Consider the following 17,069-nt stretch of genomic DNA (forward strand, 5'->3'; position numbering starts at 1 on the left):
GTGCAAGAAAAACTTGAAAACATAATTAGGTATAAAAAATGAAAGATATGGAGGATGACTACTTGGTTCAAATTGTGATCTTTCTACATTTATTGACAAAATATAAATATTAACACATTTAGAGAAATGACGTGGACACTGATGATGTTTCTAGGTAATTTTCCTCTCTACAGTCTGTTAATTGTCTCTGCCCTTTTCTCAGCATCTGGCACAGACTTTTCCAGAACTTTATGCATTTAATTTAGAGCAGCATGCTTCAGTGCGTCAGATTGTATTTTTCATTACAAAAGTAATCTTGTTTTATATTTCTGTAGTGCCTCTAGTACCTGTTCAAAAATTTGCTATAAGATGAGGAAAAGGAGTGCTGGATGTCCCTATTGCTGTAATAACATGTTAATAATTAACTTTTGATACATTTATTGGGACCCCTGAATCATCAGAATGAGGTATAGGTATTACATGTTCTTATTGATGTCACTTCAGTGACTTTAGTGGGTGCAAGGATCAAACCCAAAATAGGCTAAGAAAATGTCTTTTTTGGATTCTGTATTTAATAAAAAAAAATCTATTCTTCTCCCCACCCTCCATTTTTAAATGAGGATGTGGGTTGTCTCCTCCCAAGCATTCAGGGTATGCATAAAGCAACTTGAACTGCACTTACAAGAAAAAAAATGGGTAGAGATCTGATTAATTGTCATTGATTAAAAAAGCTCAGTACCTTAATAGGCGATAGCTACTTCCCTAAAGGAGAGAAATGAAGAGAAACATAATATCTCGCAACAAGAAGAATAAATGGTCCTCAGCTCTTAATTAAATGATTATTTAAACATATTTATTTTCTTGCAACTGGCATTTGTAGCATCTGGTAGATAATTCTGGAATTTTACTACATTTCTGTTGCAAACATACTTAGTCTACAGATACTTAGTTCTCTTAAATGTCCTTGTGCTGGTTTGTTTGATCTTCTGATCTGGCTAATCACTGGACTTAGGTTTTCTTACTGGGAACTGTCCAAGGCTAGTTTATGTGAGGACAACCTTTCACTATTCTCTCATGATCTCTAGATAGCCCAAATCATCCCTTTTCCACCCCCCACTCCCACCCAGTTTATGTTCTCCAAAAAACTATGATAAGATAATGGAAGCCGCATATATGCATCCAAGAGCAGAAAACAGTTGTGGAAATGCAGACATTTTCTTAATTGAAGGTTAACATTAATCTCATCCCTGTATTTAAATCACCCAGTGGTTGATTTGTCATAAAATATTTGTAGTTTTCTGGGCAGACCAGGCCTTAGCAGGTCATGGAACCCAATTCCTCAACAAGGCAAGATAGCAGAAAGTTCAAACAGCTATAGAAGCCCCTAAATAAACAAACTGAAAGAAGCACACAAATCTCTGGAAGAATGCAGACCACATATTAGAGAGCTCAAATAAGCAAGCTCTCAAGGTCCCACTTTCACAGCTCTACATTTGCTCTAGGCTGGAATAGTTCGGTGAATGAGGGTTATTAGAGGAGTGGGGAAAAAATTGGGTCTTTAGTCTGTCTTAAAATACTCTGGATTTTTAATTTTAAAAAAATATTTGACTGCATTGGGCATGCGGTGAGTTCTGATTTCTGTTTGTTTTTGGATGGAGCAGGCTGTTTGTGTGGAAATATATGGGCTGTACATGGCCATTTCACTGCTCTTCCTTAGTTTACTAGTCCATTCCTGAAGCAAGGAAAGAAGAAGGGCAGGTGTCTTTCTAAACTTACTGTAAAACAAAGTCTGCACACCAAAAGAATCAAAAACAAATCCCTTCCTAGGGCATGGCTTTAACAAAGAAATTAACATCAATCTCAAGAGTTCTCTCCAGTCATAGCTGCCCTTAGGGTTCCTACTACAGGATTAATCAGCCATTACCTCTTTCTAGAAAGACACTCCCAACTCCATTATAACCAAATAGAGTAACAAGCCCTTTGCCTGAGAGACTCAGGAGAACCTGCTTAACTTTTTTCCAGCAGGATCAACACTTGATAACAGGGTGGAGTGCTTCAAGCAAGCACTGTCAGCCTGTTATATGGCAGGAGGTGAATGTGGTCCATTTAGGATCACCCATTTATCTGTCTAGTATGTGTACCAAGTCATGCTTTTGATATCTCTAAGTCCTTGTTGTCACCGTGCCTCAGTGGGTCATAGCCATGTTAGATTTTTACTTTCCATAGGTCAAGTTAATTCAGTAAAAATAAACATGAAGGGTGTCGGGGGCAGGAATTTTGTAAGGATCCCCTTGCAAAGTTCCTTCCCATCATTTCACTGGAGAGCAAGGTTTGTCTACCCTGCCTGGTGGATCTCAACAGTTTGGCATGTGTCATAGAAGGTCAGGGCTGTTTGTGTGGATACCCAGTGCCTCTTCACTGGCTCTAGTTCCTGGGTTCCCACCCTCCTCCCCTGCACTCCCCTCCTTCAACCACACCCTGGCAAGGCTGTTCTCAGGATTCTCAGGAGGGGGCTCAGTGGAAAATATAATACAGACCCAGGATGTATTATTTTTTCCACCTGAACTCCATAGGGCTGGAAACGGTAATTGTATCCCCCTTCCCTCTGACCTGCCCCCTGTTTCTCTTCCAGCCAATCCATTCTCTACACCCTCCCCAGTATCACCTTGCAGAGTGCATTCTGTGGCATCCAAAGGGCAGGGAAACAGTGCTGTGGAGATGGCTGATCACCCCCACCCTTTTTCTTCAATGCACAGATCTGGTGGGATGATTCAATCCTTGGTGATGAGCATGCCATTGTTAGCAGGTTTTCAAATACAGTCCACACCTTATGTAGAGTCCAAACTCCTTCCGTCATGGGAGTTGATTTTATTAACACAGAAATGAACAAAAATACATTAAGTTCAGCTCAGATCTTATCTCCAGGATGGGCAGACAAGTTGGGCGGAACTAGTCTATACAAATCCTGGTCTTCTCTCTCTAGAGAACCTCTCCCACCCCTCCTACATTCAGAGTATTCTGACTCTGTAGGAACCCACTTAATATTCCTCACTAGTATCACTACTTACTTACAGGATAAAGTATTTCATGGGAATACTGACAGTCTGTCAAATTAGTTAGATAAATATTGTACAGGGTTCCCAAATAGGTTGGAACTCTCTCTTTAAAAGTCAGTTATTCTGCCTGTCGTTCATGAATAACTCCATCCGTTGATATTTTTTTTGGAGGGGTGGGGGGTTATTTTGTATTATTAAGGTTAATTAAAGGTATAACGCAGAATATACATTGCCTGTTCTATCAGCAGATATGTATTGTTTAATTAGTATCAGGTCTTTTCCAAATTGGATCTATTTCTAGTTCAGCAATGCCTATTTTTTTAATTTCAAAATCAGTTTGTCTTATCTTTAATCCAAGTATAGTTTTACTTTTGCCAGTGGGCACATGCGGGTTTATGCAAAAAATGTAGAACAATATTTTTCAGAGAACTGTGGTTTACAAAATATCTTATTTAAAAATAGTGTTTTAAAATCTATTTTTCTTTAAATATGTTCTCATATAACAAGTCAGGTCAGGTATTCATTATACAAAAGGAATTAATTTTCATCCCATCCTACCGTATTAGGATTTTGGACTAATTGTTATCTTTAGATACCTATATGTTTGCAGCTAGACACATTTTGTTTGAATCATCCTTAGGGAAATATAAATAGCTAGATCATTAGGGATGTATGAACTGCAGATGATTTAATGAAAATGGAATTGAATTGTTTTCAGACAAATATATCAAAATATTGACATGAGATTCCAGATGCTTTTATATATCATCCATGAATGGCTACAAAAGTTATAACCCTTCAGATTAAAAATTCAATTGTATATTTGATGGGTAGCTATATCTGATTTATAATTTTATATTAAACTTCTGAACCTTTATAAAATTTCTAGGGCCCACATTTTAAATATTATTCATACAAAATGTGGATGCAGCTACATATCTAATTTCTATGTGAAACTACTTCCATTGCATATGCAAATAAGGGAATTGCATGCACAATGTACCATAATTGCCTATTTTATTGCAATTATCTGATGTGCATACATAATTGCTGTAAGTGTGCATGAAAATTAGGCTTCGCTTGCCTGTTTATTTTAATGCAGTTTTGTTCACAACATTTTGAAAATTTAGGCCTGTATGAATGACTCGTACTTGTGGTTTGGGGTATGGTATTGGGCACAAACTGTTTACAGAGCTTTTCTTAACTGAGACTTGTATCATCAAAGATGCACTGGGAGTCATTAGAGCATACAAAGGATCTCAAAAATCTCAACCGTTGTAGTTTGTCTGCAAGACAGGAAGAGTGCAGTCAAAGAAGATATTGCTTATTCTCTATATTGGTTAGGATGTGGTCCCAAGGAGATGTTTGAACCAAACTGGTTATGGAAGATGAGTCCCCCAGTTATCAGCTCACTTTAGCACGCATGCTCCACCTAGCTTGCACGCCTGATACCTGCTTGGGGTAAAAATAAACAAAAGCTTTATTTAATTGACAAACCACATTTTCAAAAATGAAATAGTAAGGGAGAGCTAACATATACAAGTTGCACAGTAAATAAGCATAAGACACAGCCTCAGGCTTTGCAATTCTATATTAGATAAAATTCCTTTTCTAATACAAAAAGAAAAGGAGTACTGAATGCATCTGATGAAGTGAGCTGTAGCTCACGAAAGCTTATGCTCAAATAAATTTGTTAGTCTCTAAGGTGCCACAAGTACTCCTTTTCTTTTTGCGAATACAGACTAACACGGCTGCTACTCTGAAACTTTTCTAATACAAATTACCTATTGCCTTTGCACATTTTGCCAACCTACCCCTTAACTGTAGGGGGGAATCCAGTGTTTCACAGACAGTTTCTGGATGAAAGCTTCAGTTTCTATTCTCCTTTTTGAAAGACTTCTTCCCCCCCACCCCACTCCCCGCATGATTACTCATGGTTATTCAGATTGGGGAGAATTCCTGGTTGTCTCAATGACTTTCCATTAACTCTAATGACCCATCATTTGTCTTTTCTTGGATGGTACAATGTTAGGGGCTTGGAGCTAGTCTCCTCTGGTTGAGAAGGCTGCCCCTCCCTGCCTAACTGCCCTCCACCCCGCTGTGAGGTGGCAGTGAAGCTGTAGTACAGATCATGAGAATGGTTTTCTGTAAACACAACTACATAAATTATAACCACAGTCTGTATACATATCTCATAGTAACCATTAAGTTTAGAACATTAAATGTTTTCATGAAAGATCTTACTCCACATATTTTTATAGCACAATAACGTTATATAGAATCAGTTGATTCAGCAGCTTATTCTTGGGTTCAAACCGCCTGTTCTCCCCTGGGGGTGTCTGGACTCTTATTATCACACAAAGCTCTTGCCACAAAGGTTTATAATTGTCTTTAGCAGCAATATTTATAGTTAGATACTAAATGATTAAAATGTTGTTTAAACAATTTTCATTTTCCAAGTTTTCTCTGTATTTCTCTACTATCTTAACAACCTTTGCTTTTATTTCAAATGACCCGTTGTGGCATGGCAGACTATTAAGTTAGGGTGCTGTTAGAGCATTTCTGAGCAAAAGATCTTGAACTGTAATTTCAGAGGAAGCTGGGTCAAGAGAGAGATAACAGGTCTTGCCAGATGGTCAGGGCAACAGGCACTGAAATTCCTTCCACTAGCAGTATGGTAAGGAAGATGGCTGCGACCAGTGTGCGCAGAGCTGAATTGCTGGAGGATCACCAGGCTTGGTTAGAGACATTCTTACTAAATTAGTAACACTTTGGTAGATTTGTTTCCCAGTGTTTAAATTGCATCATATTTCAAAGCTTTTATTTACAATGGGTTAGTAAAGGCAGAGTTAGCATTCTGTGTTATTGAACATGAACTTCTTAAGATTTTCTTTTTTAACAGAACAATGAAAATGAAACGGCTTTGCACTGTGCAGCTCAATATGGACATTCAGAAGTAGTTGCTGTTTTACTGGAAGAACTAACAGACCCTACAATAAGAAACAATAAATTAGAAACTTCTTTGGATCTGGCAGCACTATATGGGCGTCTGCAGGTAGTGAAGATGATCATCAATGCATATCCAAACCTGATGAGCTGCAATACTAGGAAACACACACCTTTGCATCTCGCTGCACGTAATGGCCACAAAGCTGTTGTACAGGTGCTACTAGAGGCTGGAATGGATGTCAGCTGCCAAGTTAGTGTCCTATTTTCTGCCAGTCTTTATATATAAATGAAGCTCCCAGGCATTTTTCTGTTTTAAAATACATGTATGTAGCATTTTTTAAAAAAAATCATGAAATTCTGCAAGGTGATGTATAAAATAGACTAATATTTACCATCTATGGCGTGTACTTAACTGGATACTATAGCCCTGATTCAAGAAAGTGTCCCTTGCTTAAATCCCATTATTTTAAAGTTAAGCATGTGCTTAAATGCTTCCCTGAACCAGGGCCTATGAGATTAATTGTATAGTATGGGCCAGATCTTCATCTGATGTAAATTGGCATAGCCCCATCCTCAGCTGGTGTAAATTGCTATACCTCCCTTGGCCTCAAAGACACTATACTGATTTATATCTACTGAGGCTATGGTCTTCTGTGCTAAACAGAGTATGGAAGCTAGAAAATAAGTTTACCTGAGATTTCACTTTAGATATACAGATAATCAGTTTATTCAACACACATAGACTTGAAGAATATATAAGAATGCCAAAACACAAATTAAGAAGACAGCTGTTGGCAAGTTCAACTGCATCCACTGGTTTGCCTGCTTCACTAGACCTCTGGTTGTCACGTGTTTCTAACTCCACCAGTTAAGTGAAGTTTGCCTTGGAAGCTGTTTTGTTTTGTAGGAGTGGTTAGAGCCACACAGCTTCAGTTTCCAATGGTCTATCCAGCTCTAAAGACAAAGATATAGATGCTTAGGAGTTCCATTTTCTGATTTTTTTGGTCTTATTACATAAGCCTAGTACAAATCAATATTCACTGCACCAAAATTGTACTGCAATAGATTCCTGAAACTTCTGACTCAACATAATTATTTTCAGCAGCATACAATTCCATATTTAATAGGGTGCCAGTTTTAAATAAAAAACTATAGGGAGGTATAATATATACAATACTGTAGCAATAAACCATGTATATCCACTCTTCAATGTGGGGAAATGATCTGGTTTCTAAGTTAAAGAGTAGGAGAAGAAATATAGTGTTTGACCCTGTTTTACATAATATATGTGATTTCTCTTGTTTTGTATGGCTGGACTATGTCTGGAGTATAAATAATGTTTTTACTTCAAATATAAAATTGCTTGCTGGCTGCCAGGATTATCTTTTTTAGTTACACTATTTGAAAGTAAGAAAGCTAGAGAAAGGAGGAACACATCCCTCCAAAAAGTATTTCTGATTATATATCTCCTTTTGCATCTCCAGAAAATGAATGAGGAAGAAATAGACGGAAACTGCATTAATGCTGGTTTGCATAAGAAATAGTATTTTGCTCTGAAAATCATCCATGTTGTAGAGCCATATAGATCAATAGAGTTAAGTCAGGGATGAATTTTTATCCAATATCTCTACAAGATATGGGTTATGCCCTTGTTATATAACTGATATAATGTCATCACTGTTTTGAATTCTCCTAAGTCAATTTTATACAGTTTCATCATCATTATAATACTTATTAACTTTCATATAAATATCTAGTTATAATCTATAAAATACTTTATTGAAAACATTCTTCAGTCTATGCCTACTTCACCCCTTGACTCTTATTGTTGCTGATTCTCAAGTTAATGAAATTTCTTAAATGTGACCTCTCATTTTAAATCAGTGCTGTTTTTGAGGAGTTTGCAGCTGTTGGAGCGTTCTACAGATGTCCTACTAGAAACATTGATGACAGACAGTGTTTAAAAGACTTTAGTTTCTTAGTTTTGACACTGATCCTCTTTTAAATATAGGTTTTACTTTAGTTTCTTGCTAGCCTTTGTACAATAACTCACCTGTTTTTAGTGAGTTATGAAAAATATTCACAACTTTTTAATGTCATTTTGTTTGTCATCTGTGTTAGAATCCTACAATTACGTTTATTTTCAGGTGCTCTAATTTTTCTTAACCAATTTTGAACGTACCCTTAGTTTGTTTCACTTTCCATTTTATGTGCTGGATCAATTTCTGTTTCTGCTATGTTTGCTCTTCTCTCCATAATGAAGAATTTATTTATTTTCCCAGCAATATCCATCTTCTCTGTCAATAAATTCCCTTCATTCTGCATCTTGGTACATTGCCAAGTTGGCTCTGTCTATATTCTTAACTTATTACTTCTGTAACCTCTGAATACTTTTTTTGTTGATAATTACTATCAGTTCATTAAACTGAACAGAGCGTACAATATAAATCTGTTACTTAAAACTGAACTCAGCTGTTTAGTATTCATTAAATTGCTCTGCATCACTAATTGGGAAAGAAAATATAAAAAATGTAACCCCGTGTGGTAAATTAAATTGTACATGTTCATACTCTTTAAACAAATTCAGCTTTATCAGCAGTAAAGAACTCTCAGAATATAGAGACACAATTATAGAAGTATCTGCAATCTCCTTTGTGTTTGTAAACATTTATTTGTGTAGGAAGGTTTACTTTAGCCATTTTATTAATCTCTTCTGCACTCCCTGACCACTTTTAATCTTAGCAAATATTTTGGCTAATAATAGATAACATTTAATTTTGAATTGAATTAATCACACATTTTATTCATTTCCCAGGTCTTTCCAATGTCCTTCAGTCTGAAATTATTTAGAAGTGGGCAATACAAATCTGCTTCAACTATTTATGCTTTGAAGTTTTCATTTTAATTGAAACATATGAGAAATACACAGGTTTTGGTGAGTGATAGACTTTGGGCCCTTAGTCTTAAATGACATTGCACAGTACAATGTGTTCCATGCATAGTTGTGAACGCCCTTCACAACTTAGCTACCTCTGTTTATCCAATCTTTTATCTTACCCTGTTTTCACCTTTCCACTCTGTTTCATTAATGACGGCAATCTCCATTGCCTGTCAGTTCATTTCTCCCACAAACACCTATGCCCTAGTCTTCTTGCTGTCACTTGTATGTGGAACACACTCCTTGAATCAACTTGCAAAGCTACCGCCTTATACTTTAAATCATCTTCTCCAAACCACATCCATTATGAACTGCCTAATGATAAGGACTGGGCACATTGTCTAGTAGAGATTCATTAAAATCTCTTCTTTACTTATATATTAAAACTAGGGCTGTCAAGCGATTAAAAAAATTAATCACAATTAATCATGCGATGAAAAAAATGTATCCTCATTAATCGTGCTTTTAACAATAGAATACCATTTATTTTAAATATTTTTGCATGTTTACTACATTTTCAAATATATTAATTTCAATTACAACACAGAATACAAAATGAACAATGCTCCCTTTATATTTATTTTTGATTACAAATATATGCACTGTAAAAAACAAAAAAATTGTATTTTTCAATTCACCTCATACAAGTAGTGTAGTACAATCTCTTTATCATGAAAGTTGAACTTACAAATGTATAATTGTGTACAAAAAACCTGCATTCAAAAATAAAACGGTGTAAAACTTTAGAGCCTACAAGTCCACTCAGTCCTACTTCTTGATCAGCCAATCACTCAGACAAACAAGGTTGGTTACAATTTGCAGGAGATAATGCTGCCTGCTTCTTGTTTACAATGTCACCTGAAAGGGAGAACAGGCATTTGCATGGCATTGTTATAGTCGGCGTTGCAAGATATTTATGTGCCAGATGCACTAAAGATTCATATGTCCCTTCATGCTTCAACCACCATTCCAGAGGACATGCTTCCATGCTGCTTGATAACGATCCAAAGCAGTGCATACTGACACATGTTCATTTTCATCATCTGAGTCAGATGCAACCAGCAGAAGGTTGATTTTCTTTTTTTGGTGGTTCGGGTTCTGTAATTTCCGCTTTAGAGCGTTGACCTTTTAAGACTTCCATAAGCATGCTCCACACCTCGTCCCTCTCAGATTTTGGATAGCACTTCAGATTCTTAAACCTTGGGTCGAATGCTGTAGCTATTTTTAGAAATATCACATTGGTACCTTCTTTGCGTTTTGTCAAATCTGCTGTGAAAGAGTTCTTAAAATGAACGTGCTGGGTCATCATCTAAGATGGCTATAACATGAAATATCTGCAGAATGCGGGTAAAACAGAGCAAGAGACATACAAATTCTCCCCCCAAAGAGTACAGTCACAAATTTAATTGATGCTTTTCTTTTAATGAGCATCGTCAGCATGGAAGACGTCCTCTGGAATGGTGGCTGAAGCATGGAAGTGGCATATGAATGTTTAGCATATATGGCATGTAATACCTTGCAACACCAGCTACAGAAGTGCCATGTGAATGCCTGTTCTCACTTTCAGGTGACACTGTAAATAAGAAGCAGACAGCAGTATCTCCCATCAATGTAAACAAACTTGTTTGTCTTAGTGATTGGCAGAGTAAGAAATAGGACTGAGTGGACTTGTAGTCTCTAAAGTTTTACACTGTTTTGGTTTTGAGTGCAGTTATGTAACCAAAAAAAACCCAACATTTGTAAGTTACACTTTCACAATAAAGAGATTGCACTTCAGTACTTGTATGAGGTGAACTGAAAAATACTATTTTTAAATCATTTTTACAGTGCATATATTTGTAATAAAAATAATTATATAAAGTGAGCATTGTGTACTTTGTATTTTGTGTTGTAATTGAAATCAATATTGAAAATGTAGAAAAACATTCAAAAATATTTAATAAATTTCAGTTGGTATTCTATTGTTATAAGTGCAATTAATCACAATTATTTTTTTTAATTGTGATTAATTTTTAAGACTTAATCATGTGAGTTAACTGTGATTAATTAACAGCCCTAATTAAAACACTAACTAATAAAAAATCTTGCAGCTCGCAAGTGAGCCTGCAAATTGTACACCTAGCTGATCTTTGTATCGTGGTGTACCAATAAAATTATAAAAGTTTTCTTTTCCCTCACTCCCTAGTTGTTTTCCACCTGTTATGTACTCTCTGTTTAGCTATTAGCTACTTGGAGCAGGGACTGTCTTCTACTATATACCTAGTACAATGGGGTCTCAATCTTGATTAGGGCCTCTGTATTTACTGCATGGAAAATTGAAATCAGTGGATTCACTCCAGATTTGAGGGTAACATATACTCCAAAAGGATATAAAAGCCTTCAGGGAATAAGACAGAGAAAGTTGACTGTAAGTCTTGACTTTACTTGCTATAACATCGAGAATAAAAGTGTGCTATTATATTTGCATTATCAGCTGTAAATGAAAAAGGTCTTCACATTTGACACTTTAAAAAATTCTGTTTTATTTCAAAATAATGCCATAGCAAGAGATATTTCCAATTTTTGCCATTTTATGTGAAACTAAGTTTCTTGCTATTGCAAATCTGTGTAACTCTCATTATTAAGTTTCATGCTGTGTTGCACCTGAAAGGAATATGGTTTGCGTCATAAGACAGGTACATTCTTATAGTCAGGAATAACAAAAATCAGTAGTTTAATGCACAGAATAAAAGTATTTTTTCATTGAAAGATTTTCCACCATAGCAAGAGAGAAACTCACAACACTAATCCCCCCTTCTACTCAAATATACCTCTCAAGAAAAGTAAAAAAGAAACAACAACAACAACAGATTTAAAACACACACACAAACAAATCTTTCCCCACGTAGAGTTTTTACCTTGAAAATGGAGAAGAGCCAGAGATTCCCTGGGGTCCACTAGGGATTTCACTATTACTATTGATTTTGTATGGAAGGCACCCATATACTTTTGTGATGGGTACCAGTATGAAACCCTAAGATAGATTTATTTACTTACCCTAAGTTTTGTTATCAGAGCTGCAATTTTTACTCAGGCAAAACTCCCAGTGATTTCACTTGGAATTTTGCCTAATAACTGCAGAATCAGGGCCATGTTTATTTACTGTATCTTGTTTTTATATGGTTATTAAGTGACCTTTATCATAGAACTTTCTCTTCTTCTGTATGTTGTAGCCCTGTATGAATGGTTTTTAATAAATATTATTGGTAATTATTCTTGCCCAAACAACAGTCTTTTAATATAGTTAAGAGAGCAAAAAGTAAATGTTCTTTGTCTAAATATATTACTTTTTGAAAAGATTCCTTGGTACTTTAGTGTTTTTAATGCATCAGTATTGTTCTATTCCAGACAGAAAAGGGGAGTGCACTTCATGAAGCAGCCTTATTTGGAAAGGTGGATGTAGTACGCATTTTGCTAGAAACAGGTATACCACATTTCTCATGTGATTTCTAGACTATCAAGTGTCCTTCATATTTCTGATTTCAAAAAGTGCTTTCTTTTTGATCTTCTGTGTTAGCCTAGATGCTTGGGTATAGTTCCTCCTTGACTGCAGGTAGAGATTGTATGTATGTTGAAACTTTTTGGTGACGTCAACTTTGCATATTAGGGGCTCATCAGCTTCCAGAGAACATGGAGTAGACCACCGAGGCTTGGAAAGTTTCTAGCTGTACACTGGTGCCTACAGTACAGCCTACTCATGCAGTGAGCGAGCCCTCCTGCTCCAGGGCCAGGAAGTTACCATTCTATCTGGCCTCCACATACAAGACAGACCCTAAGTCAGGTTATTCACCCATCCAAGTAGGTAGCAGACCAGGAAGTAAAACAGGTACAAGGTTAGGCTGAGACCATCTTTCCTACAAGAATCCCTCAATTGTGAAGGAGTCCCACGAAAGGCAGATTCCTGAGACACTCTCAATTGTAAGGCGATTTAGGCAGATCAAAGCAGATCTCTCCTCAGAGGATTCATGCTTCCTTCAGATGGATTGTTAAAGAGTTTCCCCCTGCTTTTTCAGGTACCTCTTGCCCTGGCACCCTACCTGCGCTAGGGATTCCAACTCATCCTACAAGCCCCTCAGTGTCTGAACCAAGAAAGCCCCTTGTGCAACCTAGAGAAATGTGGACTCCTCAAGTCTGGGCCCCTCTTGAAGCAACACTACCTATACCCCTAAAGCGCAGAACTGGTTGCTGCTGCCTCTTTCAACCCTTGTATTTACATATACACTGAGTAAAGCATGTATGACCATCTAAATTAACTTTATTTTAGATTCAGAAAATACTACAGACAAAAAGGAATAAAAGTAACATCTCCACTTACGGACTCAATGTTTATGTGACTCAGTTTATATCAAACTAGAGGCAAGTTTGAGAACAAAATATCTGTTGTGCTGTACACACAGGAAGAGAGCCAAAAATGTATGGGTTCAGCACACAAAAAATAAAGGACATCAGCAACAAGTCCCCCATCCGTCTCCATCCACAGGAGCCTCTGACGATCTGAAATCTGGGGCGGTTTCTGTGGAATAGGCTCACTGTTTGAATATAGCCCAGGTATAGGTAGCTCTATTTTGCTATGCTACTTAAACACAGGTTTTGCCTTAGCAAAGAGCATGTGTTTGACTTTGTTCTAGTACTCGTGTGCTTGGTACCCAAAGTGTTTTGTAATTTCTGTAAGGGTAAAATGCTAGAATGTTTGTTTTTGATGTGTTAGGGCAACATTCAAAGAGATCAGAGATAAGGTATACAAAACTTAACCTTATATACCTTAACTCTTTGTGTCCTGGTTTTCAGAGGTTTAAGTTTAGTAACTCTCCACATTCTGGAAGAGTACAAGGCACCACTGGGAAACCTTAACTTTGCATTAACAAAGTTTTTGGGTATTTCATTTGTGTGTGTGTGTGGGGAGGGGGGAGTGTAAACTAGTTTCTCAGTTGCCCAATGTACTACAACCCAACTCTCCTTCTACCTCTCACAACTTGGCAACAATTACTCTGGTCACAGCATACAGTGGTTTCATATTAATTCCGTCATTCCTCCTGCATCATCTCCTCATTGCTTGTCTCTCTGCCTATCCAGCATAGTTTGATTCTCCCTTCTCAGGGAGAGATTCTCCTACACAGGGAGAGACAGGTGTTAGTAGCTATTTTGCGAACCTTGATGTACTACATTTATAAAGTGAGACATTTTGAGTTACATTTTTCTCTTTCCACAGTACATTATAGTTTTTTTTATTTCAGGAATTGATGCCAACATAAAGGATAGTTTAGGTAGGACTGTTTTAGAGATCCTTAAAGAACATCCATCTCAGCAGTCACTACAAATTGCTACGCTACTTCAAGGTAAGTCATATTAAATTGTATACTAATCAAATGAGAGATAAATTAGAATAAAGTTACGGGTAAATTAAAATGTATACTATTCTATTCTTGTGTTACTTCATGATTTTCTTGTGAATTAAAAAGACTGCAGTACATGGTTATTGTTTGGAAAGTAGATCTCATACAAAGTTCAATGGTTAGCTTTTGTTGTACCATGTTTAAAATTTCACCCTTTTCTCCCTCTGATAACAAAATATAAGAAGTCACACTTATTTGATATGTCATTTGCACTTAATATTACATTACTATTTGTAAAATTAACTTTTGGTAATATCTCACTTCAGTTTCATTGTTTGCAGCGTTGTAGCCATGTTGGTCCCAGGATGCAAAAGCGACAAGGTGGGGTAATATCTTTTATTGGACCAACTTCTGTTGGTGAAAGAGACAAGCTTTAAAGCCCCGCTGACCTGAAGAAGAGCTCTATGGAGCTTGAAAGCATGTATTTTTCACCACAGAAGTTGGTCCAATAAAAGATATTAACTGACCCACCTTGTCTCTACCAATTTCATTAGAATTTATTACTTTTAAGTACTGTAGAACTGGTTGGTCAGTACATTAGTAGTAAAACTGATTGAAAGATGAGGAAGCTACTCCACTGGCTTACCAGAGGCAAGCCAGGCCCATGCCAGTGTATGCAATGCCAGCATTGAGTCAGGGCAATTAGCAGTTGTCACCAACTCAAGCTTTATCTCTGAGAGTTTGTGCTTCACATGATTCCTGGCTGGCTTTGTGCTGGACACTGAGGAGTCTCAATGAGGTGCATAAGGAGGGTCTGAAGGTGCTCCTCACATTTCCTCAGTACACAGGGTGACATCTGCAGGCAAATTTGGCATCCTTGAACATCAATGTTGACCCTAAGGCAGGCAAAGCCATGAACATAGCTGCCATTATGGGCATAGTTGTTTCACACACAAAATTTGAAACCTCTGAGCAACCTTCTTTGCTCCTTTGAAGACATACTTGCAAGAACAGATTGGATGGCAGAGCAGCAAAAAAGCATTAAAATGGATTACATTCTTTTTGATGTTTAGAATTCAAAGCATGCATTGTTGCACCAAAAGACATGAGAGACACTGGAATGCTCTTATTCAGGGGCTGATGTACCAAGTAAAACAAGATTTCATAGTTCAGGAACACTTTGAAGAGAACTGGCTACTGCATGGAGCTGAGGTTACAATAATATGGTTCTAAAGAGTTGAGACAGGCACCAGGTTTGACACCAAAGTGCCAGAGAAAAACCACAGAAGTGGATGTTACAAAGTTATGCACTGGGATGCTAAAGCCTAGGCTGAAGTGCTTGAGGCAACCACTTAACATGAATTGAGCATGTATGGGTAAATATGAAAAGAATATACTGATCTTCAGTAACACAGTTGGAGCAATGCAGAAATGAATTCTCAAACAGGGAACTGCTTTGTCAATTACAATCAGGAAATGAATGGTACGTTCAAAGGTCAATATTTATACTTGGCAGATGATAGTCTATAACATTCAGTTGCAGGGTCAGGCTCATGTTCCACCCTCTACAGCCAGGGGCGGCAGGTTTGTATAATTTTTGTTGGTGCCCAGAACAAGTCCAAGTCCCGCCCCCCTCGACCTGCCTTGTAAGCCAATATACAGTAACTCCTCACTTAAAAAGAAAAGGAGTACTTGTGGCACCTTAGAGACTAACAAATTTATTAGAGCATAAGCTTTCGTGAGCTACAGCTCACTTCATCGGATGCATTTGGTGGGAAAAAAAAACAAATTTCTAAGGTGCCACAAGTACTCCTTTTCTTTTTGCGAATACAGACTAACACGGCTGCTCCTCACTTAAAGTCATCCCAATTAATGTTGTTTTGTTGTTACGTTGCTGATCAATTAGAGCAGTGGCTCTTAAACTTTTTTTTTCCGCGGACCACTTGAAAATTGCTGTGGGTCTTTGCGGACCACTTAATGATCTTTCCAAATGTTGTTTTTACCGTTAGCTACCTATTGTAAAGCGCTTTGGATAAAAGTGCTATATAAAAAAACCCCTTAACAATAATTAACTTTTTTTGTTCTACAGATAAAAGCACACAACTCATATTTTATTATCAGTAGTCTTAACCTTTCTAATGCGATGGATGTGCTCTTTCCCCCACCGCAGCAGCCCCTGAGCTCGGGCTGGGCCACAGAGCTGAAGCTGGGAAGGAAGGGGGTCTCTCCCCAGCAGCCACAGTCCTGGAGCCTCTTTCTCTGGCCGCAGTAGCCCTGCATGTCCCATATTCCCTCCACCCGTCTTCTCACACCACTGCCCCCTCCCACCTATCTCCTATTCCCCCCAAGGTCACCACCTCACCTTACATGTGCATCTTCTCCAGGGTCCAGGTACCTAATTAGTGGAGCCATGCCTGTGCGGCTCCACTAATTAGGTGGGTGGCCCTTCATTCTCTCACGTGCGGCCGCCCAGGAGTGCACCTTAGAGGGAACAATCCGTGGACCACCTGAATGGAGCTCACGAACCACTGGTGGTCCGTGGACCACAGTTTGAGAACCTCTGAATTAGAGAACATGCTCATTTAAAGTTGTGCTATGCTCCCTTATAGTGTCGTTTGACAGTCGCCTGCTTTGTCCACTGCTTGCAGAAAGAGCAGCCCATTGGAGCACTAGTGATGGGGGCTTGGAACCAGGGTGGGCCAACAGCCCCCCATCAGCTCCCCTAAGTTCCCTGTGTGGCTTCCGCCCAGCAGACTATCAACTGCCAGCAGTTCA

General features: G+C 37.8%; 1 protein-coding gene across 6 annotated transcripts in view; it reads left to right on the forward strand.

Moving 5' to 3' along the window:
* ANKS1B (ankyrin repeat and sterile alpha motif domain containing 1B) overlaps positions 1–17,069 on the forward strand; it is a 740,833-nt gene that overhangs the window by 135,941 nt on the left and 587,823 nt on the right. For all 6 annotated transcript variants that reach the window (XM_043491651.1, XM_043491643.1, XM_043491691.1 and 3 more), the window contains exons 4-6: positions 5,938–6,234; positions 12,310–12,385; positions 14,196–14,297. In XM_043491651.1, the coding sequence (XP_043347586.1) occupies positions 5,938–6,234; positions 12,310–12,385; positions 14,196–14,297 (475 nt within the window). The remainder of the gene's footprint in view (positions 1–5,937; positions 6,235–12,309; positions 12,386–14,195; positions 14,298–17,069) is intronic.

This window comes from Dermochelys coriacea, chromosome 1 (assembly GCF_009764565.3).
Source record: "Dermochelys coriacea isolate rDerCor1 chromosome 1, rDerCor1.pri.v4, whole genome shotgun sequence".
NCBI lineage: Eukaryota > Metazoa > Chordata > Testudines > Dermochelyidae > Dermochelys > Dermochelys coriacea.